At 42.4% G+C, this 27,691-nt stretch overlaps 1 protein-coding gene across 1 annotated transcript in view; it reads left to right on the plus strand.

The window, feature by feature from the left end:
* Positions 1-27,158, plus strand: part of PKDCC (protein kinase domain containing, cytoplasmic) — a 35,715-nt gene extending 8,557 nt beyond the window's left edge. The window contains exons 2-7 of the mRNA XM_058020662.1: positions 6,114-6,236; positions 9,262-9,533; positions 13,292-13,371; positions 14,213-14,320; positions 24,233-24,406; positions 25,975-27,158. Coding sequence (XP_057876645.1) covers positions 6,114-6,236; positions 9,262-9,533; positions 13,292-13,371; positions 14,213-14,320; positions 24,233-24,406; positions 25,975-26,060 — 843 coding nt within the window. The 3' untranslated portion in view covers positions 26,061-27,158. The remainder of the gene's footprint in view (positions 1-6,113; positions 6,237-9,261; positions 9,534-13,291; positions 13,372-14,212; positions 14,321-24,232; positions 24,407-25,974) is intronic.
* The last annotated feature ends 533 nt before the right edge of the window (positions 27,159-27,691 follow it).

Consider the following 27,691-nt stretch of genomic DNA (forward strand, 5'->3'; position numbering starts at 1 on the left):
AATCATGGTTGTATGAGTGATCCATTTGTCTTGCTGCAAGGCTTTACAAGAGTAGGCTGCTTCAGTGACTAAATATTTGCAGGGTTGGGCCTTGAGCTTGTGCAGTGCAATGCAAATTCAAAGTGCTGTAAATGTTTTTAGTAGAAGAATTTTCCACTTCAGAGTGTAAGGAAAGCAGGGAGAGTAAAAGGGAGATAAAGTTACTAAATCATAAGATTATAGCCAACATAATATGTGTCTGAGCAGCAAGTATGTGTGGATATGTATACACACATATACCTCTAAAATATATGGAGATATCTGTGGACCTTTATGGATATAGCAACAGATATGGGTAAATACACATAGTGCTCTGTTTCTGAGTACTACGTTCCAATTTTTCTATTAATGAAAATGTTTGGTAAGATGTTTAGTAATAGTGCCAGGAATGAGATTCTTGTTCCTTTTAGTTCTCCTGGAGTTTAGTGCTAATCATAATAATACATTTATAAACAAAGCCTAAGCAGAACTGTGAATTTAGAGTTTAATATTTGAATTATCCACTGCTCTCTCTCGGTTCCAAAATCCAGCAGACAAAATCCCATCTCACAGCTGTCAGCACACAGTTTGGGTCTCACTCTAAAAAGGTTCTGCATGGTGCTGGGAATGTTCTGTGTGAGTCTTTTTCCAGTGAAACTCAGCACTTTGCAGGGCTTGATTGCTGGATCTCTAAGGGAAAAAATCAATTTACTTCTCAAACACCATCTTATATATTCTATAGCAGGAAAATGGGCATTGAATTGATCTTTAGTGAATTTAGACATTGAGTTCCTTGCGTTTTCCAGGTTCCCTGCATGTTACAGGTTTACATGTGCTTTTGGGCTGATTGGCAATATATACAAATATTTAGTATGTATTTTTAAAATATATAAAACATTTTAAAATACGCATGCAAATATTGTGTGTATAGGTTAGATATCAGAACAGGCATATACATATATGTCATATATACAAAAAATGTGTATTTATGTGGTTGTGTGTATATGTCTGTATATTTATAGATGTATGTACCATCAGCAAGGAGGGGAAATTTTTAAAATACAAGTGATTAATAAACCTTAAAGTGACAGAAATGTATTGGTAAATTGTAGCTGTATCAGGCTGTGCTGGGGATTTCAGCTCTTGCAGGGATGTACTGTCTGAGTGCTTCAAGGATGAAAGGTGAATCCAAGGACTGCTTGCCTAAAAATATTATATTAACTTAGCAGTAAAGTAGTAAGAGCTTCTAAAATGTACTGTTCTGGTTTTGAACCACAGCAGCTTAAGAAAATAGCTCATAGAAAAAGGCTAGTAGGAGCTTTTTATTTCCCCTGGGCCCCAAAACACTACAAAATACAATCTCAACACAACCAGTTTTGATTAAGCAACTCTGTCCCCATGTATTTCTGAAAAGAAAGGCTGTGTCAAGTGTTGACTACTGTCACTCTTCGTACATGTGAGATTGTATTTCATGGCACTTTTCTATTGTGGGCAGAAGCTGGGTCCTACTGTAGTCAAAATTAAAAGAGAATAGCAGCCCAAATTGAAAAAGAAGAGAGGTTTCTGAAATTTACTTCTGGTGCAATGCAGTTGAGCCTGTCACTTATATTACAGTTGGTAGCAGTGTGCTTGAAGTTCACATTCTGGGACTCACAGAAATCTCACGTTTATTAAAGAAAAAAGAGGGAAATGGCCAGTTTTTGTGGTTGTAGAGAGAAAAGAATATTCACAGTGCGTTGTATTTTTAAGGAAATGCTATGATCTGTGCAGGGGCATTTTGCCCTCCAGCAGTCCTGTCCCAGCCCGGGCAGCAGAGCTGAGCTGAGCCGGCAGAGCCCCAGCTCGGGAAAGTGGCTGGAGACCTGTTTGGAAAAGGTGGATCCTACTGTTTGTGACTGAATAACCTCACAAAGGAAATGTAACACTTTGGCAATAGTTCTATTTTGACATTTATTTTTTGGAAAGTCCAGCTGGGGTGTCTGCACCAATGCAGGAGGGCTCATAGTTCGCGCAGGCTTACCCTGCTGATGACAGCTTAATAAGGTTCTTCTTTTTGTGTTTTTATTCAGTAAGCTTGTTGGCTTTTGTGTAGAGGCTGACCTCTGCTTTTGCCCTCCCCTGCTGCCCCAACTCCTCTGAAAGGGGCATCTCTGTCCCCATAATTTGTAGTAAAAGGGAATTGTAAAGGGAGGTGAATGGCTGGCTGTAGGGACACGGGCTCCTACAATGCAATGTAACTTTCACAGGGCTGACCCTGTATGCCCAGTGTACCTAAAAGCTGTTGGGAGTCAGTGGGGATTTTGGGTGCAGAAAGACTAATGCAGGACTGAGCCTTTATGAACAAGAAAATCCAAACAGCAAGGGAATAATTTGGTGAACGGGGCTGCTCGAAAGAAATGAATTACAGCACATGATGTGAGAACAGGTCAACATTTCATATCTGGCATACATTTTTCTAAACAGACAGAAAGGCATCCCAGTATCGTGACTGTTTGCTATTAGATTCTACACAAAAATATATTGGGGTGGCATTTAAATGCAGTGACTCGAGATAGCAAAAAGATGTGGGATTGTATTTCTTTCCATTCATTTAATTGGAACCATACTGAAAAAGCGTATGAAAACCATCACTCTTCAATATGTCTGAAGTGTAGCTTTGTGACGCTGAGAATGATGTCCAACCTAATAGAATTTCAGATAGAGGAGATATTTTGGCTCATCTTTTGCTTCCAGCTATATTCAGTTTCCCCGTGTGGTTATTTTTCTTGTTATTGTATGCACCAGCTATCTGCTTCTTACTTCACTGTCTGGGAATACAAACCATTCTGTCTCATTTCTGACCTTAAAATGGATTGGACAAAAACAAAAGGAAGTTAAAAAAAATGTTTTGGGTAGTGCCCTTGTACTTGTTTCTTGTGTTGTGTAAGTCAGCTTTTTAAATGGAAGGCCTCAGTATTGCTGCCTGGGAATATTTTGCATCCAAATATATTCTGTACTTTGTGCCATCTGTGTGCTGGGTGGTGGTTCATCAGCAGGGGATGAATGTAACCATTTCAGATGCTTAACTGGCTGTTGGGACTTGCCCAGTTTGTAATCATGGTAATTGCCCATACAAATATGGCCATGTAATTACATGTGCATTTTTGCATTTAGTTTCAGGAGTTCATTTGGAAAAGTATAAATGCGGCCCAATAAATCCTTCCTATCTCAGACTTCTGTGCTTTTATAACTCTTTATAATTATGTAGTAACTGTTTCTGGAGAGGTTTCATTTAAGTACAATCAATAAAGAGCTCAGGTTAGTTTATAGATATAGTCAGATACTTGGGCAGTGAAGACTTCTGCCAAGGTACAAACTGGACACTAAAATGAAATAATTGTGGGCAAAATTCCAGCTGAGAGCAATCCTAACTTGTTATTACTATTGACATTCATGGATATAATTGACAAAAATAGGCACTGTAATGAATTTCTACTCCTGTGATCATATGCACATAAATAGATAGTGAGACTCATTTTTCAATATTTTTAGTGCAAATATATATATGTATTATGTTTGTATAATCAAAAGGAATGGATAATGGTTGTTTATTTTCTGTGTTTCTATTCCCAGAGTTATTTTCACAAATATTGGCAATGTCTGATGGAGACTGATACCTTTTTTGTATTCAGTGTTACTGTGAACCAACAGTTACTGCAATACTGTCATTTCCCAGTCTAGATTGCTTGCTAATTTCCCTTATGGCTTTTTTTCCCAGTGGATAGTATTACTGTGCTAAAGACAAGAACTGAATTCTGCACATGATACAGAAACAGATGCTAGATTTTGACACTCAGAAGTGAGGGTTTTCAAATTTGCCAAGCTTCAGCCCATCTCCTTAGTGTGCCCACACACAGGAGGGGTGGGAAGAAGCTGGTAAGGACTGCAGAATCCAACCTTCCCTGAGAAAATAATATATATTGTAGTAAATATTTTCATTTAAATCAAGTTTTGGTTTGCTTAAACAGTTGTGCTGGTTGATCCTCTAAGATTTAACTCCTGGCAATAAGCTGCACAAAAGTGGTGCCACGGATGATAAGGAACATGCCCAAGTGTGGTCTGAGTGGCTCTAGATGGAGAAATTATTGCTGTTAGTATCTTTGTCATGGTTGTGGCAGTAAAGACAAATGTCCGTTTTCCTACTTCAAATGTTCATGTTGGCATCTATCACAAATCCTCTTTTTGGCTTGTTTTAAAATAAGATCTTTTAGCTCTTTTATTTTTTGTTTAGGTTAATGTCCGTGTTTAAGCAGCTGTTTTGAAATACAGTGCCATTTTTACACCAAAAAGAAAAATTGTTTACTTCTTTTACATTTTTGGCAACCCCTTTTTCCTTTAAATGTAGACAGCTACAGTCAAAACTAGCAGCATGGCTCATAACAAATCCCATATTTGCTGACTTTAGCCTGGTCTTTGCTTTTCTGCCTGGGGAGGTCACAAGCTCTAAGAATGTGCTGGGTGCTGGAATCTGCTCACAGGGGCTGTGTGCAGACTCAGCCACTCCCTCCAGCCCTGGCGCTCTGCTTTGAGATCCCAAATTTTATGATTTGGGATTAGTTCCTGTCCTGGCTGCCTGAGCCTGGCTTCCTCTGCAGTGCCCTCAGCACTGAGGAGCCCCTTGTCATCTTCCCTGAGCTTTTTAAAACTGAAAGAGGTTTGAAAAATCAAATTTCTCAAGGCAAGGCAGCAGAGGAGTAGCAACAGGGCATTTTTTTCAATGCTGCATTTTCACATCAAACCTTTTACTGTATGTTTTATTTGACTGGGGGCAGAGATTACATTTAATTTTATTTCATGTGCATGCTGTTCTGGCTGGAAAGTTGTGATCAGATCCTTATCTGGCTCATTTAATATCTTTTCTGCCAGGGCTTGGCAGGGAGTTCATAAAAGCCTGTCCCCCAGCCTGTCAGACATTGTCCCACTCCATATAAAGCAAGACAGTCTCTCCTCCACAGTCTTTAAATAATCTTCTAGTGCAATTATTTGTGCAAGTGGAAATCATTCAAAAATCCTTGGAAAGCAAATAAAAGAAGAAGCTGGAACATGGCTGAAATTGCCATTTAAATGCTTTTAAATTGTAGAAGCTACTGGCAGTTTGTATTTTGGAGTATTTGCCCTGCTTTAATGATAATGTACACAGAAATTTATCAGGTATAGTGAGAGGCAATTTCTGGCTGGGAAAAGATAAATGTTGGCTTTTCAGCTGCTTTTCAAGGTGCTGTGTCATTGAAATACACATTGCCACTCAAGGCACAAACAGTAAAATGTAATTTCAACTATTTACAGTATTTTTTAAGCATTAAGTCAGTATTATTTAGCCAGATATTGTGTAGGTTAAATTACCTCTCCTCAGATAGTTTTGTGTTTCTGCATTCCTAGATATGTTAAATTATTATTATTGTTGTTTTTTGACATATATTTGTCATGGGTTGACCCTATCCGGATGCAAGCCATTCTCTCACTCCCTTCCTCAGCTGGAGAGGAGAGAGAATATATTTTAAAAGGCTCGTGGACTGAGTTAAGGAGAGGGAGAAATCATTCAGTAATTAATGTCATGGGTGAAATACTTGACTTAGGGAAAAAATAATTTAGCTTATCAAATCATAGTAGGGTAATAAAAGATAAAACCAAATCTTAAAAACATGTTCTACCCACTCCTCCCTTCTTCCTGGGCTCTGCTTCCCTCCTGACTTCCCTGCCTCCTTTCCTGAGCAGTTCAGGGGAGTGGGAATGAGGGCTGTGGTCTGTTAACCATAGGCTGTTTCTGTGGCACTTTGCTCCTCAGGAGAGGACTCCTGAGAGTCTTCCCTTGCTCCAGCATGGGTCCCTCCCAGGGGGGCAATCCTCCATGAACACCTCTGGTGTTGAGGCCTTCCCACAGGTTGCAGGTCTTCATAAGCTAGGCCAGAGTGGTTTGGATGTAGCCCACTGGATGCAGTCCTTCAGCCTGTGCTCCCTGCAGGGTGACCAGTCCTGCCAGAAGCACTGCCCACAGCCTCCTCTGGGAATCCTCCTGCCGAGGTGCACTGCACTGATAGTGGTTGTGTTGTTTTCAGCTCTATGGCTATTGCTACCAAGACAGCAATGACATCCCAGACACACTGACCACCATCACTGAACTGGGCTCGCCTTTGGAGATGATTCAGCTTTTACAGACTTCCTGGGAAGACAGATTTCGGGTGAGTAACAGCTGTTTTATAAGGATCTTTAGGAGAGTAAAAAATAAATAATATTATTAAGCAGAGGTTGTGTACTCTTCAGCACGATTCACATTTATTAAACATTTGTTTTGCATAAGATTACATCGTGGTTTAGAAGCAGTATTCAGCACTCCCCTTCTGTAGGTTTTAAGACGCTGTGTTATTTTGTCTGTCAGTATTATCTAATTGTAACCAGTTATATGGTTTTTGCATGATATCTCAAAACATTTCTTACTTGTTAAAGCTTGGGGCCCAGGAGTTTTGGCATTGTGCTCTGCAACCGGGATTTAAACAATAGAAGGATGTTACATTTCTCTCCTGATCCTTATCATAGGTTTGTTTTATAATTGTTTTCTACTGCTTCCTGCTCTGTTCATTTTTTTCCTGGGGGAAGAGTGAAATAAACGTACACAAATCTCAAACCCAGTTTGTCCAGCGCACTGGCAATTTACCAGGAGCACGAAGGTCACACTTAATTTGTCCAAAATGAAGCCAGACTGCAGCAATGCTTTGATCAAGACAGCTGTCTGGCTTGGTGTGTGTGGGGATGTGTCGTTGTCTGAGGTTCACTCCCTAGGACGTTGAAAGGCAGCAGAGTCTCCATCTGACACACTTTGGATTGCTTGGTTACGTCTGTGCCAGAAAATTAAAAGTGCGCCTGAGTGAGCTCCGGGTGGAAAGAGCAAGGTGCAGCCCACGGCTGTGCTGTTGCATTCCTGCCCTCTCTGAAGGCTGTGAGCAGGATTGGAAATGGTCCCTGGGCCATGGTGCTGTCTGGATCCTGCCTGGGATCAGTGCAGGAGAACAGCCTTGGTGCTGGTCAGACCTGGCCAGAGACCGTGCTAGCCAGTGTGCATGGGGGATTAAGTTTCTGTGCCCAGGAATGTTCCCTGGCAGAGTTTATTTTGCTCATACAGCTGGAGAAAGTTTTGTTGCCTGCACTAAGCTGCAGCTCCCTTTTCCTGAGAGAATCATGGTCATGATAAGCAGCAGAGGTACTCAGCAAGGTTCCCAAAACACAGGACCACCTGCCTTTAGCTCATCTCATCCAGGGAATGCAAATAATGCACTGTGATAGCAATTATGTACAAAATAAATGACCAAGAGATTATGGGTAATAAAAAGAGAAGTTTCTTTCCAGTGTGGCTATTTCTGAGTGAGCAGTTGCAAAGGAAGATAAAGGAGAATTAGATGAAAACCTTCACAGAGGTAGAATTACAGGTGAAACATTCCTGTGGCCACTGTAATGAAGTCCTAAATAATGTCATGCTCATTCCTTTGTCTAGGATGCAACTAATACAGAAAGGAAGGAAATAAAATTGTCTTCTTGATATGTGAGATCTGTTTGTGGTCCTGTCCTGAAAATGACTACATAAATCCATGAGGTCATTCCTACAATTGACAATTTCCTTGTGTGGATGGGCTGAGCAGTAAGCTGAGTAATCCACAGGTGTGTGACACAGGGCAAAGCCTTCACCTGTGTGCTTAAAGCTTGTAGTAAGGGGGCATTTGGAGTCCCAGCCTGCAGCAGGTCTGCACAGCAGAGCCTCTTGGAGTTGGGCAGAGAGGTTGCTGGTGCGGGAACAGGGGGCTTTTTGGTGTTTGAGAAAAGGCAATAATTTTGGGTGACAACCTGTGGGTTTTTTCAAGCTAAATTCTGGGTTTGTTGGCATTTGAAGATACCTATATTATAGGTTGGCTTGGGCTGGATGGGCTTTTTCTCTACAGTATATTGCAGGATAACACAGACATGAGTTCTGTGTCCTTCCAAGGGGAGGTAAGGGTGGTCAAGTTTAGCATCCCAAAACCACACTTGTATGCACCTATAAGCACTTCCATATGAACTATGGTATCCTGCAAGTAGGAGAAAAATGTTCTTGTCTGGTCAGGAGAAGGATTAGGTGGAAGAGTGAGATGGTTCTAATGTCCCACAGGTGAAGGGTCTGTGAGGGATAACTTCAGCCGTGCTCAGCTTTCTTACCAAGTATGTGTTGAGGTGCACCCTTGAGGGTAATGTTTAACCCCTAGACTGAATTTGGGTTTGACTACTTCAATGCACATGCCCTTAACATTGTCTTTTAATAGAAAACAAAGAAGATATATAGAAAGTAAAAAGCCTGCTAAACTAAATATGGCCTGTTATTTATTTAATACATAAAATAAAAATTCCAGTATTTAACTGTGTTCATGTTACTGCTACCTTTGGATTAATAGGTTACATAGTGGACTCTAAAGGAATGCATGAATTGAAAACAGGACTTTGGTAAGGAGGCTGAATTCAATGTTCATCAGGGCTGCTGCTTAGTAGGAGTTACTCAAGTTTCTAATCTAGTGGAAAAGTGAAACATAAGCACAGAGCTCCCACCTCAGCCTCAAAGTGCTGCAAGAGGGTCCACCACAGCAGACCCATCAAAGCAGAGAGACATATGCACTTAACCTGAGGCATGGTGCAGGGTTTCCCTGGACCTGTGGAGCTCCTCTTCCTGGGAATTTGCTTCCTTCTCCCCTGGAAAAAGGAAAAAAACAGAGGAAAAAAATTATAAAAACGGTCAAGAGGCAGGATCAGTATAGAGGCAATACAGACACTGTCTGCAGTTGGAGCTCCAGGCGTGGGTGCAGGGCAATCCAGCCAAAATTTCCAGACCTGGAGTTTATAAAAGAGCAGGATCAGACTCTGTGATCAACGCCTGTGCATAAAGTGTTATTAAAAGTTAATGCTTTTATTTCTGTTAAAAGTAAGAATAGCAACAATGAACTCTGCTTCAAGAATAGTGTGGGAAAGCACTTGTAAAGAAGCTTATTTTTGTTTCAAGTCTCTCAGGGTTTTACAATCAGCTATGCTAATCCTGTGAAAAATACCTTGGTTGCAACATTTGGTTTTGAGGGTAAGTTATAATGCTTATATTAAGTAATAAATTTATGAGCATATCTTCAGCTAAAGTGGTTTTGTTGTATACTTTGCACTGAGAAAACAATGCGACCAACCCATGTTTTTGTGTTTCAGATCTGTCTCAGCTTAGTTCGGCTTCTGCATTACTTGGCTCACTCTCCTCTTGGCTCGGTGACATTACTGGATTTTCGCCCTCGGCAGTTTGTGATCGTGGATGGGGAGCTGAAGGTGACAGATCTGGATGATGCCAGTGTTGAGGAGAGCTCTTGCACCAGTAACAGTGACTGCTTCATGGAATTCCCTGCGAGAAACTTCACCCTGCCCTGCTCAGTTGAGGGACGGTGTCAGAGCATGAATGAAAAGAGGAATCTCTACAATGCCTACAGGTCTGTGATCAGATAAAGTCATGTAGAGTTAAGGGTGGGCCTAGAGCTCCAGCATCCTTTACAGTTATTTACATCAATGAGCACGTACTGTCTCAGAACCAGTGCCCAGGAGTAAGTGAAGCCATGAATAATTGTTTCATTTGTGAAAATACATGGCATTTATAACGTTTGAAATATTTTGCATACTCTGAGTGTGATTCACCACTCAGTCTAATTCGGTGTTGGTTGAAGCCCACTGAATTCTTCTCAAGCAGAGATTTTCATAGGAGTGAAGCATAAGCACTATTGGAGCTTGGGGCCCACAAGTTCTGCGGTGCAACAATTCCAGCAGCTCTTTGGGGTGAGTTAAGAGGGGTCATCACAAGTTTTACACCACCAGCTGAGCAAAGGGCTGGCTTCAGAGGGAGACTTAGAGCTCAGTTCACATCCTGCCCTCTGGCTCAGTGCTCCTTTCCTTGCTGGAGCTTGCTGTGGTAGGGTGATAACAGCCCCAGTGTGTCCCTGGAGCTGCTGGGACCACCCTCAGCTGCTGACATTCTGGGTCTAAGCCCAAACCTCTTAAAGCAAGGGTGGTCTTTTCACCCTTCCCTCCCAGCCCCAGGTCTCTGTGAGCAGGTGCTGTGGGACTGACTCCCAGTGCTGTGCCTGCAGTGGGGGACATGTGGGCAGTGGGCCAGGCTGGACCAGTTGGTCAGCTGAAGGAAGTGTTCAGCTATTGCAAATCTTCCAAATTTGATTCTAAAGCTGTGTCCAGATTTACAGCTGGGTCCTTCTGGGCCGTGGCTTTGTGTTTGTGGTCTTGGCTCTCCCCCAACAACAATCACACCCCCAGAGGGTAGAGTGGGATGCTGGGGGAGCCATGTCACTGCTTTCCAGGGAGCCAGTAGTGGATGCTCAGTGTTGCGCTCATCCTGCCATTACTGCTCTGTCTGATGGGCACTGCTGGGATGGGCGGCTGCCCTGGCTGATCCAGATGGGAGAATGGAGATCTCAGAGCAGTGTGCTCATTTCTTAGGCTTCCCTTTCAAGTGACATGCCATTCACTGCCTTCCAGACCACAGTGAGGAGAGGCTGCTCCAAAGAGAGCCTTCTGCTTTGGTCGCAGGGCACTCACCAGCATGTGTGTCGCATTAGCTGACCACACTGAAATGGGCTGCACCACATGACAGCCATCTGCAGTTGTGCAGCACAGTATTTAGTGTGTCCTGCAAGATTTTCCATTTCCATTTGCTTGGCTTAAAGATCTTGCTTAGCTTGCTAGCTTTTGGTTAAGACTGTTTTACTGTTTCTGGGTAAGAAGTCTTTAATAGGCACCCATCCATCTCGGTTGTAAGTGGGGACATGTCTGTGGTGTGGTGGGCTTGTGGCAGGTTGCTGGTCACGCTGAAGGAAGCGGTCTTTTTCTAATACAGTTTTTAGTATGGCCTTTGAACTGCTCTCAAGTGTGTATTTCATGCACAGTGCCCCAGTGTTCTCAGCCCCTGCTTTGACTTAATTCCGTAGAGACGTGGGGTTTTGTTGAACGGTGTGGGAGGCTGTGACCACCCATGCTAAGGAGTTACATCAAGCCCTATGCACTTGTCTCAAAAGGTGAAATCCTCACTTCATTAGGGATAGGCTGCTAAATTTGTTATTTTCAAAGGTGCACTCTGTTGCTGTAGGCTTAGAGGTTGCCCTCTGAAGCTGTTAGATAGAAGTCAAAAGCAGCAATATGTCAAACAATGCATAAACCCCTTGTAATTTTAAAACAGAGCACACCCTAACCTTGAAAGCATATTTAAGCCTATCTTACTGGTTTCTTTATGAGGTAAATAATTAAAGGAGAGAAAACATTTAGGAGAAACCTCTACAAGAAGTGGTCTGTTTTGACTTTCAGATGGTTACCTCCTGTAACAAATGTGTCTCACTGTGCTTTCCTCCAAGTGTTTGGGGAAACAGTTTTCAAAGCACTGGACAGTTTTGAAAGTAAACAAAATTAATATTTTGAATTATTAACCAATGGCTGAGATGAATTCTCCATCACTGAGAATTCTTAAATTAGTATCAGATAGTTCTCAAAAAGAAACAATTTGTAGGAACGAATGTAAAATGATCGACAGTCTGTATTATGCAGATCACAGGGGATACCACTGGCCCTGGAATCGATGAATAACAAATGTTCTTGCAATTAAGTTGTGCAGACTGCAGTGTCTGTACATGTCAGGATCTCAGATGTGGGTATTTGCAGCAGAACAGTCGCATGTTTCTGTGGCCCTGTAGCTATGGAAAAACAATAACCTCTGTGACTTGCTTCCAGCCAGCATTGAGCAAACTTAGTGACAGCTACTGAATTTTAGCAAAGAACTATTCACAATCAGTTGGACTCTGCTTTAGGGATAATCTCTAAGCAAAAACAATGAGCTCAAGTTTACCAGACAAATTATTTGTTACAAATGTTTTGCTGCTCTCAGATTTTTCTATGTATTTACATTGGCTGTTTCATACTCATTGTCAGGAAAACCTGCCAGTGGATTATCCGACTTGGGAAAACCATAAACATTATTTTGGTTTGGGATGGAAAAGGGAGTAACATTCTCAGAGCAATTCATTGTATAAATAGTGTCAGCTCAATAATACATGCCTCTGTGATCAATTTTTGGTATCAGTAACTGAATTTTCTAATTTGTGTTTATGTAAAGCATCTGTTGGTCTCCCCTCCTGAGCATGAGTCCCTGGGGGTTTCCATTTGACAGTGTGGTCTCTGTATATGAAAAACTGTTTACTTTGCTTTGCAAGTTAGAGGTGAAGCAGGGCAATTTCCCAATTGTGTTCCTGTGCTTTTCATTAGCTGATATTTATGTCCGGTAGTTCTGTTTATATTGCCAGATCCTGACCTGTCCATCTCCATCTTAGGCTTCTGTGACCCTGAGTTAGTTGCAATAGGTAGTAGTATTGGCAGAGTAGTAGAACTCTGAAGGAAGAATATGAAAACTAAATGTACTTCAAGGGAAGGTAATGGCACATTGTTTTTTCTTTTGTAATTAAAACCATTAAAATAGATTTTGGAATCTCCTTCTCTGTAGGTATTTAAAAGCCACGAGGACACAATCCTAAGTGTTCTAGGGAGCCCTGCTTGAACAGGGAGGCTGGACTAGCTGACCTCCAGTGGTGCTTTCCAGCCTCTCCCATTCTGTGATTCTACCTCCATCAGTGAATAGCTACATGAATGTACCTTGATTACAGATAAATGATAGGAACAGAGAGGGCATTCTGTATTCCAGCAGCATTAAACAATAGAAGGTGGCTTTCTCCTGGCACTTAATTTAAAAGTCTAAGAAAACGGTAGTAAAGAAAATAATAATTTCATTTATTAGAAATGAACAGAAATCGAATTTATGCACTTTCAAGGTTTGAAAAAAAAGCAAGTCCAAGATTTATGGGGTTGATGGCATCCTTTTAGTTTGTTGAAGTACAGACAGCTTTGCAAATAGTCACAATCCATGGGGCTTCACAGCAAATTGGTGTATTAATGGAACATTTACACATAGGTACAAGGCAGCCTTGTATGTAGCAGCGTGGTCTAGGTATGCCAGACAGCTGTGTGTGAATAGTCTCAGCTATGTATTTATTTGAGTATAGAATACCATTATATTTCCTGTATAGGTCAGTGGCATATAAGCAATAGGAATTTTATTCCTTGTGATGCTCAGGACTTACCAGATGTTTGTAAACGCTTGAAAAAAAAAAAAAAGTCAATATTGGTTACTTTTCTATTGCAGGTTTTTTTTTACCTATCTTCTTCCACACAGTGCTCCATCCTCACTGAGACCATTGCTGGATAAGATAGTCAATGCAACAGGTAATCACAATAAACATGGTAATGCCAAGTAGTTGCTTTTTTAGTTTAACTGTTATGGTTGGGAGGGGAGAATGCTGCTTCTGTGCTCACTGCAATAGAACTAGGTTATTTTTCTATCCAGAATGAAATTGCTCCCATACCAAGAAGGCAAGAATGGGCCCATACATCAGAAAAATCCCATTTTTAGATTTTTTCTAGGCTTCACAGAGATATTTGTTTCATCCTGACACCTCAGGGTGAATTGTATCAGAATACAATTCCTTGTGGGGTCTGAAAAACTTCTGTCCCTGGAAACGGAAATTTTAATGATAAAACCCAGGATACTTTCTCATTGTCAATGATATCAGTGGTGATTTATACCTCAGAAGCCAGCGGCACAAATGGCATTTCCATAGATCTTCACTGATTACCAAGGTAGTGGCTTTGTGACAAGAGTAGTTGCCTGTGACACTGATTTGAGGGTTTTTCAGTGCATTGCTCCAGTGTGCATCTGAAGGGAAAATAAATGATGCTGGGCTATAGCTAATGAGCAAGCAAAGCTTTGGAGTTCTCTGTATTGGCTGATGTTGATCCCTTGTGGGGAGTTCTGCTCAGCATTTTGTGCCTGTAGGCCTGGGGCTACCAGCTGGATGAGCCAGCCTCTAGAATGCCTAGGCAATGTCAGGTGTGAGACTTGTAGGACCTGTAGGAACTCAGGGATTTCCTGCCTAGGGCACCACCTTGCCATGGAGCAGGGCACCATGGGACTCCCAAGCTTAGGGCTTCATTCAAGTAAAACCTTGTTTTGTCCTGTGCAGGATGCTCCTCATCTAAGTCATTCTTTTCCTCTGCTTTTTTAAAGGAGAACTGCACTGGGGAATAGATGAGACAGCTGCTCAGCTGGAGAGAGTTTTGGATCTGTATAAGAGTGGGGAGTACCTGCAGAACACAACCCGGGTGCCGAAAGCTGGTAAAGTCATCTTCCTTGAAACTAAAAATCTGAGATTTTGTCATTGTTGTGGGGTTTGCAAGGGCTAATGTGCAGAAAGCAAAGCTCAGTGGCCCTTGAAGTCATGCATGTGGTAATATTTTATCTGCTTTTTGCTTCCTGGGAGCCTCCTGTAACTCTTCTCACTCTGTGATGTAGCTGGACATCCATAAGTGTGAGCAGGCTGTACTGGGAATAAGGAAATCCAAAGGGAGTTCTCCATGACAGATTTATGGAAAACATGTTTCACCACATCCACACACTGCTGTTGTAGTATCAAAACCTGCCTGAACCTATACTGGGGAGAATTCAGTCATGAGACTGTAATCCCCCCCATGGGCTTCCTGGGACTTAAAATGAATTTCTTGTTACATAAGTATTTATTGATTGGAAGACTAAGAGGAAGTAAATTTTTACTTCCTTTGCAAAGGAAAAATAGTGTGTCCCTCATCTTCTGCCAGCGATAGAATGAAAAAATAGAAAAAAAGAACAGGATCAAAACAAGGCTGAATAACAGTTTCTTTTTCATATCATGTCTGTATGCTATTCAAGCTGTGGTACAAAGTGGTGCATGTTCTTCCTAGAAGGACAGCTGTGGAATTGTGCATGTCAAAGAATATTATGTGTGCTGGAAATGACTGTTAAAGCCCAACAATTGTAAAAGCTGTTTTGCAAATTATTTTTGTGTACGTACAATGTTCATGTCAAACTGTCAACATAATTGACTGCAAGTTGATAGGAAAATTATGGCTTTGCTGCAAAAGCTCAGTAAAGATGGGTTCTAAATGAAGATGAATGTTGGCACAGGGGGTTTGAAAAGTTCAGTGAAGCATTTGCTCAGTGAAAGAGACGCAGGAGCCAAATTCATTCTGGTTGTGGCTCTGTTAACCTCAAAAAGCCATGATACCAGGGATGAATTTGACCCACTTATCAGAATAATTCAATATTTATTTTGTTGTAAAATTGGCAGGAAAATTGTTGCAGGTGTTCATTTAACTTTCTAATTTTCAGCTTTTCATCACATGTGTGCTGAGTGATACCTGTCAACACAGCAAAATTATTTTCAGCAGTACAATCAATAGTATAAACATGTCCTTTGTTGAAGAAGTGCCAGGAGAGCTGAAGTTGTTCTGTGATGCTGGTTGATTCCAGGTTTCACTGCTGTATCAGGATGAGGTGAAGGTTTTGAATTTTAGATATCTGTCATGTTTATAAAGACTCACGAGGAGAGAAGCTTTGGACAGCAGTAGTCAGAGTATCAGTGCAGGTTTCCAGGGACACAAAGCAGAGCTCTGTGTATATTTAGCTACTGTAAAAATTACACTTTTTTGTGTTAATTTAATTCTGTAGAGTCCTTGATAATGTAACACAGAATCCACTGCCCCCATGTTCATGGCTAGTAATGCCCTGCTCTGCAAGGAGCCTGTTTTATTTGCAGGACACTGCTAATGGGCTTAGGCACTTCACAGTGTGACCAAAGATGTTGAAAATCTGTAGATGCTTTATGTAACATATTGAATAATGTACATTAAATACCCTGAGTGTAATATTGAATTCCTTGCTAGGAAAATGTTCTCAACTAGGGACAAGCCTGAGGAACTGGGTATGTTACTAGAAATTACACTTAGATTAGATGTGTTCTCAGACTTAGCTGCCATGCCTTTAAGATGTACAGGCCTGTTTCTAGTTTGTTTTAAGGGCACTTTAACCAAACAGAAAAGGTGTTGTAATCTATTTCTATTTTAAGACTCCCTTTCCTTGCCATGCAAATATGAAGAAGTTATATAACGAGGGCTAAAATGTGCCTATATACTCACTTTTATAATTTTAATTCAAATCATAATCTTTCCTCAACTGATATTTGACTGATATCTGATACTAATACTGTGTTAGAATTAATTTTTAAAATTTTCAATCCAGAGGTTATGGAATTATAAATTATTAATTAGAATGTATTTGGAGATAATGGAATGGGGAACTCTCCTGTGGTCCAGTGGAGTTGGAAGGGCCTGGTGTCCAGGGAATCAGCCTCTTCTTCTGACAGGATGTTCCCAACTGAGATTGCATCCTCACCACTGAAACCAAGGCTGAACTGCAAGCAGATGGAATATTGTGCATAGATCTTGGAAGAGGGGTAGACAGGGATGAAAAAGAACAACTGGGATATTTTCCCAAGCTGTAGGTTGAGGTCCTGCTTTGGCCCTGTTTGGACAAAAAAAATATTTTTAAGATTGCATGATTTTTAAAAATGTTTTCTGTGTTGCTCTGCAGCACAGACAAAGTTCAAGAAGGGTGTTTTTCAGCCCAGTGCCAAGTTAAGATAAAATGAAAGATGATCATTTGGTTCTCAGGCCAGATTGGAGTTAATAATCTTTGCCTTCATACCCCAATGGGTGCCAAGATGGGGGAGGCACAAGTTTGCATCCATTTTGCTTCAGATGATAGAACTCTCACAAGGTGACTCACTCCCAGGACTTCTGCTCTTACAAATAGTGGAAATGACAGGAATTTGTGATGCCAATCTCCTGGCATCTAAAGGTTTAGTGACAAAATAAGGCCTTTCTGGTGGACGACCTATTTTGAAATCCTAAAAAAACAGGAGGAAAATTCACATCCAAGAATTATAAGGTTTTGTTTTGTTTGGTTTTGAGAAGAAACTACAGAAGGTTCAGGTAATGGAGCTTCAGAATTTGTCTTAGGTCTTAAATGCTTGGAATTAGGCATTATCTTGGATAGACCATTGTAAATTCATAGTAGGAAAGACCAGATCATGATCTTGGGCAAGTCATGTAAGGCCATAACTAAAACATTACCATTGAGGAAACAGTGTGTTATCTATGTGAACTTATGTTTTTGAAAGGAAGACCTCCTCCTATGAACACCACAAAGTGAGAAAGGTGATATTGATAAGCAGTAGGGAAGTGGCACGAAGAAAGTTCTTGTCGGGCCTAGTGTTCTCATAAATAAAGTTTAACAAGATGACATAGTCATATTACAGAAGGTCTTGGATATTAAGCTTTCACTGTGCTTCAGTTGTAAAGATTTTATAGTGCTGTAAATTATATTATGCTCTGGACTTTGGTTTAGTATCCTAGAGTAGAGGCGTGGGAGACATTTGATAGCTGTGTATGTGTTCTGCAGTCATAAATCACACTGCTGTTCACGTTGATATGGGAACATTGCAGCGTTTAAAACAACACCAGGAACAAATGCTTTTATATTCCATTGGCTGTTGGCCTCTCCTGCTGGAATCCAGAAGAATGTGAATTAAAACAGGAACCATGTATTTCTTCTGACCTATATTATCTAAAAATGATTAAATCATTCCATTAATTATCCAGATTAAGGAGACTATAAAAAACTACTGATGTTCATCAGTAAAGTCATGCCCCAGTATCAAGGTTTTTATTACTTCAATCAAGTGACAGTGATTTGTACAGAGTATCTGGCCCTTGAGCTAAGCCCCAGCCCTTCAGCTAACTCAGAATTTACTCAGAAATGCGTGAAATCAGCTAACACTCGTAAATCGGATAGCTTTGTTATTCATTAAAGCTAATAAATGACCCATTATTAGGTCTGGGGGTGTGCAAGCCCACAGAAAGCTGTAATTAGCTGCTGTTGTTAGCTTAAAGCACATTCTCAAAGCTAAAAAAGCTGGAAGGCTGGACATAAAGCAAAGACACGTTGTGTTTTCCTTTGTCTCAAGACAATTTGGCAGGATTATGCTGTATGTAAATATTTACAGTACAACAGTGTTTTGAAAAAAATATTCTGCAGGATCACTATAGCAACCTGCTTAGGAATCTGTAAATCTACCCAAGAATTATTGAAATCAGGAACAAACTGCAGCCCAGATTCCTGCTCTATCAAAATATATTATAATAAATCTTATCAGCTTTATATTTTTTTAAATTATTTTTATTCATGTGCCTTTGGTGTCTCTTTCTCAGTGCCTTCAGGGCTGAGGGGGAAAGGAGCACAGGGCAGAAAGTCTCCTTTGCATCCTGCCTGGCTGGGGGGCTCTCACATCAGGAGGCAGACAATGGCAGCACACAGGAACACAGGAGCAGGTTCCTTTGCAGCCATGTGGGTCTGTGCAGCTCTGCAGGGACCACAGCCTGTTGCTTGTTGCTCACTTGTACCTCCACCACCATGCAAGCCATTTACCCTGTTCCCTGAGTAATGTTTTGCTGTTGCTGAACTTCTCCCTGTCCAACTTGGCGCTGCACAGCAAAATGCTTTCTGCTGAGGGCCTTGGTTCCCTTCCAGAACACTAAAGAAGTCACTGAGTGTCTTTTATAAATCCTGTGGGCCTCTGTCTTCCAGCTTAAATGACCCAACACGTGACCCTAGGCAACTTCTGGCTTGTCCATCATCAGCATCCTTGTTTTTATGATTTGGTGGACCACATTCAATGTTTAAGCATCTGTAGGACATTTTGGGCTTGTTGCCTTTGGTAAATTGGTGTGTGCCACAGAGGTGGCTGTGGGTATGGAACAGCTCCCTGGGATGTGTGGCACGAGGCAGGAAAAGTGCTCCAGCTGTGTCATGTTAACAGGAATAAAATGTAAGGGAACATGTTGTTCCTCTGGTTATTTATTTGTGTTTCGGCGACGGCCTGCATGCTGATTTAAATTCGGCTCTGCTGCTGGCACAGTGGGAGTGCACAAAGAGCCATGAGGCCTGGCCTGGACCACGCTCAGGACACGGGAACACTCCCCACAGGAGCAGGGCTCTCTCCTGCTCTGAGAGGAACACTCCCCACAGGATCAGGGCTCTCTCCTGCTCTGAGAGGAACACTCCCCACAGGAGCAGGGCTCTCTCCTGCTCTGAGAGGAACACTCCCCACAGGATCAGGGCTCTCTCCTGCTCTGAGAGGAATGCTCCCCACAGGATCAGGGCTCTCTCCTGCTCTGAGGGGAATGCTCCCCACAGGAGCAGGGCTCTGTCCTGCTCTGAGGGAACGCTCCCCCCAGGAGCAGGACTCTCTCCTGCTCTGAGAGGAACACTCCCCACCGGAGTATAGCTCTCTCCTGCTCTGAGGGGAGCGCTCCCCACAGGAGCAGGACTCTCTCCTGCTCTGAGGCAGAGCCATGCCTGCCAGGCCAGCCTGGCTTTCCCAGCAGTTGGGATGTGTCAGGCCTGGCTGAAGTCAGAGCCCGCGGGACAGGCCTGCCCGTCACTCCCTCAGGCACACCAAAATGTTGATCTCTTAGCAAACCGTGCACAGTGCTTTGTGGGGCCTGCTGTCAGAAGCGTGTTTAAATGTGAGGTATTGGAACATGAGGAAAAGTTCAGAGTAAAATGAAGCATACTAAAAACATCAGTGTGTTATTGTCTATTTTGGATCCAGTGCTGTTCTCCAAGAGCTCCCTGGGAATCAGGAGGGGCCTGTTTGTAGAGCAAAACGCTGCTCAATACCACTTTTTGCTGCTATTGGCAAGATCTGGCTCTTTCTGCTTACTTGTGAGCAAAGCAATTAAAAGCAATTCCAGAGTTGACTGCCAGTGTTCCTCCTGAGACTGGAAGAATAAAGGAGGGAGAAAAAGGAGCAATATGATTTTTCTCTCAAGGATGTACGTGGTTGTGTCTCTGTCATTAACCCACAGTGTATTGGCAGGTGATAAGAGAACTGGGCAAATCTCCAACAAGTAGCTGTAGTTGGTAGTAAAAATGCAGTCTGGCTGCTGTGGCTGAAATAAACGGTCATTAGGACTGATTAAAGTCAGATTTAGGGTGATTCAGACAGGCTAAAAGGGGGAAACCGCAGGCGGTTTCACATAGTTTATTATATACTTGTGGAGCTCTTTATATGATTCAGTCTAGTACAGTGAAAATGAGTATGTTTATAGATTGTAGTCGGCTTTGGGACAATGCAGGTGGTTTTTGATGGAAAAAAAGAATAAGAATTTAAAGCATTGGCTTTTTAATTTTTTTAGCTCTTGCACTGGACAGTGATGCTGCAGATAGCTTTTAAAGATGCCTCTCTTACTTGTCACAACAAGTGGGTGATCTTGGTTTGAGGATCAGTGGGGCCATCATGGGGATGTGGCTAACATGCTAAGAAACTTCTAAGATTTCGGCCTGATCAAAGCAGCATGTTTTGGTTGATCAGAACACCGTGTAAAAATATTTAAAACTATAAAAGCTATCACAAAACAAAACTTCTGAGGATTACCTGGCTTCAGCATAGCAAGGTATCTTGAAGCTCCAAAATGTTTGCAAGAAAAAATGCTTTGTAGTAGAATCTATCTGTATAACTGTGAGAGTTGTATTACCTCCCCTGTGTTAAACTCTGGAGTAAACCCATTGTAAGTAACATCAAGATCAGGCTTACTGCGCTGCATTTAGTTGCTTCAATCCTCACAAAATTAGTTAATGGAGGAAAGGGTTCTTTTTCTGCTGATACCAGTAGGGATGCCTTGCATTTCTCTGATCTATTCCTTGCCATTACCCTGATAGACTTTATGTACTCTCTGTCAAGCTATGTGTATGTACACAAAAGTGTAAATTTATGGCTGCATTTATAGTATTAGGCAAGCATTTATTGGTTTTAAACACCATTAGTCTGGAAATTGACCAGAACTTTGACCTTTTTATGATGTGATTTACTGCTGTGAGCCTTCAAATTCCAAGGACTCCATTTAAGCCAGTTCCAGGTCTTGGCAGGACAAAAACTTGGGCTGGAGCTGTCTTTAAACCATTAGAGTACTGCTTAATTGAGTAGCTGCACTGTGGTGTCCAATTTAAAGGTGTAGGGGAAGCCCAGCTCTTCTGAGGGCTGGAACTCATGTCATTGCTGGGACACATCTCAGTGGAGGAGCATCCTTCAGGAGGGTCCTTCCTGTGAGAAGGAGAAGGTTCATGTGAGAGGAGTGCATTTCATTGTGACTTTCTTCTCAAGTCACACAAATAAGGGCTAATGGGTAAGCTCCTTAAATCAGCACTATGCAAGGAAGAGATTCCAGGGATACTTGCCTTTACCATGCAAATGGACAAGGCAGCTGCCTTGCTCTGCTGGAGATGGAGTGAGTTTTGAAGAGAAGTGCAGTTTGCTTAGACCACCACTTGATTGGTGTTGCAATGAGTTTCTGATCAGCTCTGACTGTAATAGTTTAAGAGAGGTTCCATGTTGGCTTCCCAGGGCAAGCAGGAGTGCCTGGCTGGTGTGGGAGCAGGAATCAGGTGCAGGGCCATCACTGCTCTCCACTCCTTGTGGCTGCCTTCCATTGGGATGCTCCTAAGGGAAAGCACTCCCAGGCAGCCATCGCTGCTGTTTGCCATGCAAGGGGGGACAGGGGCTGCCTTCCTGCGTTCCCCTCACTGCATCCTCCCCTCCCTGTGGGCAGCACAGTCCCTAGATTGCAGGTATCCAGTGGCTCCTGCCAGCTGGAGGTGCTGTCAGAAGCTGCCCTTGTGGAGCCCAGCCCGTGTGACTGTGTGCCTTCCCTCAGATTCTAGCGGCGGTGTTTCCACCCGTGTGGTGCTTGGTGATCTCCCAGCCAAAGAAAAATGCTCTTTGCATCTGTGTCACACTGCCATGTTCCTGGTACTTGTTCCCATGAGTCGCTGGAGATGGTTTTGGCTTTCCCTCATGTCAGAACTGGCAGGGAGCAGTGAGAAGGGACAGCCACAGGGCTCTGCTGAGTGGTGACACTACCCTTGCATAGCTGCTCCCATCCTCGCTTGCAGACTCAAACCAGGACCTTGCCATCGCAGTTACTGCTGGTCCAGCTCCGTTGATTAATGTGTCTGAGCTGCCCAGATGATTTACCAGGCTTGGTCACCTTGAAAAAGGCAATGGAAAGGGAGAACTTTATCTCCTACCTCTGAATCACTGCTGCTCCTTTGAAGTCTGTGTATGTCAGCTGAGAGCCTAACCCCTGAGAGCTGTGTTGGGAGCAATGCTGAGGAAAAGGGAAGCACTTTAGGCCTATTAAGAGGCATATCTGTGCTCAAAAGTTTAAATATTTTAAATATTAAATAAGGGTCCTCAAGGTGGGCTTCTCCCTTGCATGAAGAAAACCACATGATATGATGTAGGGCTGCTCTCTTAGTGTGGTGATGGTGTGCTGAGGGATGCTGCAGCTTCCTCCCAGCCCCAGCATGGAGCCTGTCAGACTCCCAAAGTGCCCTGGAGAAGGGCTGGAACAGGCTCCCTGCTGTCACAGGATCAGGCTTCATCTCCTGCTCTGTGAATGCCCCCTGTGGCATGGGGCTTGGCACAGTTCAGTGTGAGGTGGCTGTTCTGTGCTGTGCAAAGAGGAGCTGTGGATAATCACATTTTATATCCAGTCAGCATAGCATGTATGCTGATATAAATGGTTACATACGGTGCTAACTACAGGGAATTGATGGGGTTTTTTTGCTTTTAATTTGTACACATAATTTTACTGACCTAGGCTGTGAGGTACAAATCAATACTCAGCAGTTGCCACGTGAAGAGAATTTTCTGTTACATTCAATTATTGTTACACTCCAGTTGATACAGAAACTGGGAAAAAAGGGACTTTTACCTAGCCAACAGTTTGATTTATGCTCTGACTTCTCTTCAGAAGAAATGCATAAATATTTTTGATGGAGAAATGACCAGTCATAATGTGGAACTACATTTTGAAATTTTTTTTTCTTGTGCATGAATCTGCATTTCCTGAATTAAAAAAACTTTTTTTGCTTTTGACTTAACTGGGACATGATCAGCTCTGATTTTGCTTCTTGTTTGGGAATGTTTCTTATGATACTTTAAATGAGCTAGGGCTTAAAACAGAATGTATTTACTACATTTGTTTCCCACTATTTCAGACTGTGTGGTGAGAATGAGCACTCGTGAATGTGCACTTCTTTTCCCAGTTGAAATATTGACAGTTTGGAGTAGCAGACACAGTTGCCTTTGACTCGGTGCTGTTCATACAATGTGCTGTATGAAATATTAGCAGGCTGAATCAGCAGAGCAGGCAGAAAATGCCTGAACCAAAGTGACTTAAGAATAGCCTGTGAGTCAGGGCAGGCCGCTCTGGTTTCCATAATAGACACAATTAGAAGAAATATAGAATCTATTTAGTTTTTTGAATAGGACATGGGGAGGAGAGACAGGAGGGAACCATTAATTTGTGCGTCTGGAGGCTAAACAGAAATGTTTATAAATGATCAGTTGAATTTGCTGATGCATTCATTAGAGAAAGCCCCGTTAGTGGCTGGGAAAGTGAGAGGAGCAGTGAACAGAGAACAAGAGGCAGCTCATAAAGGCAAGTGAGACTGAACGGCAGCCAAGGAGAGGAGCAGGCGGTGGGGCAGTGGAGGCGCGGCTGGGCAGGACCACGCTGACATGCTCCCGCTACTCCCCCCTCCCTTCTCTTCAGAGGCCCATCAAGCGACTCCTCTTTTGTCCTAATCTGAGCAAGCAAAAAAAGTTTGCTTAATTAAAAGCCTGTCTTTTCTTCCTTCTCTAAAGGAGCCAGAGAAAAATAGCATGCTCTTCTGAGGGAGAGGGAGGGCTGGGAACGCCTGGTCAGGTCTCACCCCGACAATCCTGCTCACTGTTGGGAAGTAGGACAGTGAGTCAGTTCATTCAAGTGGATGCTGTTTATTCAATGGGACATTCTTCCTGTAAAACTCCTAATAAAACCAAAGCCTTGCCTCCGCAGTGGGGAAGGGGTTTTGTGCACAGACTGTTTATTTACAGAACTTTCTGGAGAAAAAGGTGAGGAGAAGAAAGGAGGGAAGGAAAAGGAAAGGAAAGTGCAGAGCTATAAACACGTTTGGGAATAAACCACAGCCTAAACTGTCAGCTTTTCCATCATATATCCTGCTCCTAAGCTGCTCTAATAAACCTTGCCTGTTAAAAACAACCAGTTTACTGGAGCTTTCCAACCACTGCTTTGCTCTGATTTGCAGAGTACAGACGGGTGCCTGAAGCCTTTATTCCTGATGAGAACTACAGATGCTGGCCATCCTACCATCACAAGGGCTGCCTCCTCTCCGTGTTTGATGTCAACGAAGCCATTGAGATCTGTGACAGCTACTCCCAGTGCAAAGCTTTCGTCCTGACTAACCAGACAACTTGGACAGGTAGGTCCTGGATGCTGTGGAGCAGAACTGAGTCACCTCTTCTGGCTTTCCTAAGTGTTTTAATACAGCTTGGGGAGTGTGTTGGGCTGGGCTGGGGGAGCCACCAGCAGCATCTGGAAGTGAAGCAGTTTCTGAAGGTTCAGCTGAGGCAGCTTCTCTTTGGTGAGGCTTCTCTTTGCCAGCTGTCAGGGGAACAGAAATTACAGACAGGCTCACAGGAGCTGGCATTAGAGGGCTAAGCACGTGGTCCTCAGGTTACCAAACCACAGGATCTGAAGTGTTATTTTTTTGCATTTTTGTGCTTCTGGGGGGTGTGAGCAGGCGCTTCCATGGAACCAAGAAAAATCTAATTCCTGTTAACCTTGTCTATAGCTAACCAGTGACTACTAGGTCATCATGTCAGACTGTTTGTAGCTGGAATTTTGCACTTAATTGATATATTAAAAAAGTATTTATTCTGGCACAGGGAAATTCATAGCAAGTTTAGAGCAGCTCCTATCTCAGGTTACAATATTAAAAGCAAATGGGACAGCACTATTTGTAGTCTTATTTGTCATTCCCTTTGTCATACCATTCCTGAGGCATGAGCACCTGAGTACCTGAAACTTGCAGTTTGGAAATTTGCTCAGTAGTTGAGGCATCCCATTTGCCATGCAATACTTTTAAAGAAAATAGTGTTATGGGAGCCCCCTAGAGAGGCAGGCTGGGAGCAAATAGCATTTGATTTTCTCAGGTTTGGAGAGGGAAGGCAGAAGTATAGGCATGGAGTGTATCTTTGTGCTGCAAAGAAAGGCAGTGATTTTGCAGGTCTGTGGGGCAGCAGGAGCTCGTTGGGAGGCAGGAATGTGAACAAGGTGCCAGGTCAGTGAGTGTGGGGAGATAGAAGAGCTGTGCTGTGGCTCCCACAGACACCAAACAAAGAAACTTGCCAAATTCAAGGATATAAATGGATATAACATATACTGGCCTTGGATATAAATGCAGCAGGTGCCTTATGCTACCCAGGCTGTTGCTTGCTGCTGCTTTTTGTCTGAGGACTAGAAACCTTGTTCCATCTTGTTTGAAGCCCAGAGCTACAAAGTGATCAGCAAGAGCTGTTTCAGAGAAATTCATGTTTAGTACATATTGCACTGATCAGTTTTATAAAGATCAAGCATGCAAATATGATTCTGCTTCTGTACAATCAAACGAATGTCCTTCATTTAAGCCCCCAACCCAAGCCTGTTTTTATTAGTGGGAGTCTCAAAACACGTTTTTAAACACCACATGGAATTTGTATTAAAGTCTTCAAACCTTTCTTTCATTTACTGTGCTAGCTGTGCACAGATATATCTTGACCATAATTAGGTAAGGGTAAAGATACTGAAACCAGGGGAATTTTGGTGTCATTTTAGACAAAAACAGTTCAGGTTTATACCAGCTGGAGTTAAGACAGAGTTCAGTCTTGCATGGCCTGAAGAATGCGTAGGTTGAAGTAGAATTTGAAATGTCAGCATTTTAAGGTAGGCTACCTTTTGCTCATCACTTCTAAATATTCTCCCCTTCCTCCTCTTTCCTATTCAATGCAGGTCGGCAGCTTGTCTTCTTCAAGATGGCCTCAAATCATATTGTGCCTGATCCTGACAAGATAACATATGTGAAGGTGACAGACTGACACCTAAAGTGGCTCAGTCTGACACGTGAGTGATAAGGGCTGTTTGTGTATAAATATAGGCAGCTGTTAGGTAGAAGGCGGCTGTGAACGGAGAATAATTGCACTATTACTCATTCTAATCTATAGAGTGCTAAAGGAAACTTTAAAGAAATAACCTGCATGACCAGGATGAATGTGCAATAAAACAAGATTTTGAAAATGTGATTTAAAAACAAAGCAAAACAACCCAAAGCAAAGTACAAGAGATGATACACTGTTAGAGTATAATTTTGGTTATAAATCAGCTGGCAGCTCTGGCTTTTCTAAGCAAGGTTAGCATAACATTTCTGACCTATACATGTGTGTCCAGGGATGAAAGCTGATCATTTCTCTGGGTAGCCTGTATCCTCCACACTGGTATTTATTTGGGCACGTACAATCACAACAGAGGAACTGAAGCGTATCAGTTTGTCTGCTGAATAGCAAACGTTGCTGAGGACAATCAGCATTTGTGTTCAAGCTATGGGATATGCAATGCCGGCATATTTGTCAAACGGAAGGAATTGCTTATGTTTAGAATTGCAAGACTGCAACTAATTTTCATTTTTGCTTCCAATGTTATCATAAAGTTTCATTTTTAATTTGAAAGGGCCATTTTGTGGATCTAGCAAATCACATAAGCATATGAATAGTCCCACTGAAAGGGCAGGGACTTACCCAAGTGCTGAGTGCTTTGCTGGATAGGCCTGAGCATATGCTTACAATTAAGCCTGTGCTTAAGACTTTTGTTGAATCAGTTTGAATTGTTCAGGAAGCCACATCTTTGACAGACTGGCAAAGCAGTCCAGCTGGTTGAACAGTACTAATTTAATGACTATCTTGCAGTTATTCGTACCTTTTATCATCAGGTCCTTGGTTTTCTAAGGCATCGCTTGCTGATTCTAGAGTGAATGAAGTAAATGATCTTAATGATGTCAAATGAATGCTAGCCTTAATTCTATATAAAATGCATCTTAAAGGCAGGGTGTGTCTAGAGAATTTGCTTTCAGTGAAAGCAATGAAGTAAATGCTAAAGTGACCAATGTCATACTGTTTTGTAGTTTGAAGAGTCAGGAAAAAATGTGCTTTTGTTTCTCAAATTGTTTATTTTTGTAAAAAAAATAAAAATAAAAGATAAATACAATTTCTTTTATTCTTGGTTTTTGTGTGTTTGTGTTTCAAATAAATCAATACACTCAATCCAGTGTATTGTATGTAAACTTAAACTTGGGATATTTTTTCCAGAAAGTACTGAGGTTGTTCCAGTGTCTCCCAGGGAAGGGTCTGTTGGTGCCTGGAGTACTTGGTGGCTTTGCCTATGTGGTTGCCTGCCACAAAGTGAGTCACAGTTAGCAGACAGTGGTTAAGCAGCCTTTGCTCCTCTGTGCTTTGCTTTATGCTGTTATCAGCCTGGAAGGGGCAAAGGTGAGAGCAGGACTTGATGCAATTGCTCCTTGGGCCAAAACAGAGGCTGGGCAGCAGCCCCTGCCAGGGAGGGCAAGGGAGAGAGGGCAGGAGAGCCGGGGAAGCCGGGCAGCAGTGTGGGGTCTGACAGGGAGGGAAGGTCTGACAGTGGCACCATGGGCAGTGGGTCTCGGGTTTCTCTGAGGTCA

This window comes from Melospiza georgiana, chromosome 3 (assembly GCF_028018845.1).
Source record: "Melospiza georgiana isolate bMelGeo1 chromosome 3, bMelGeo1.pri, whole genome shotgun sequence".
Lineage (NCBI taxonomy): Eukaryota > Metazoa > Chordata > Aves > Passeriformes > Passerellidae > Melospiza > Melospiza georgiana.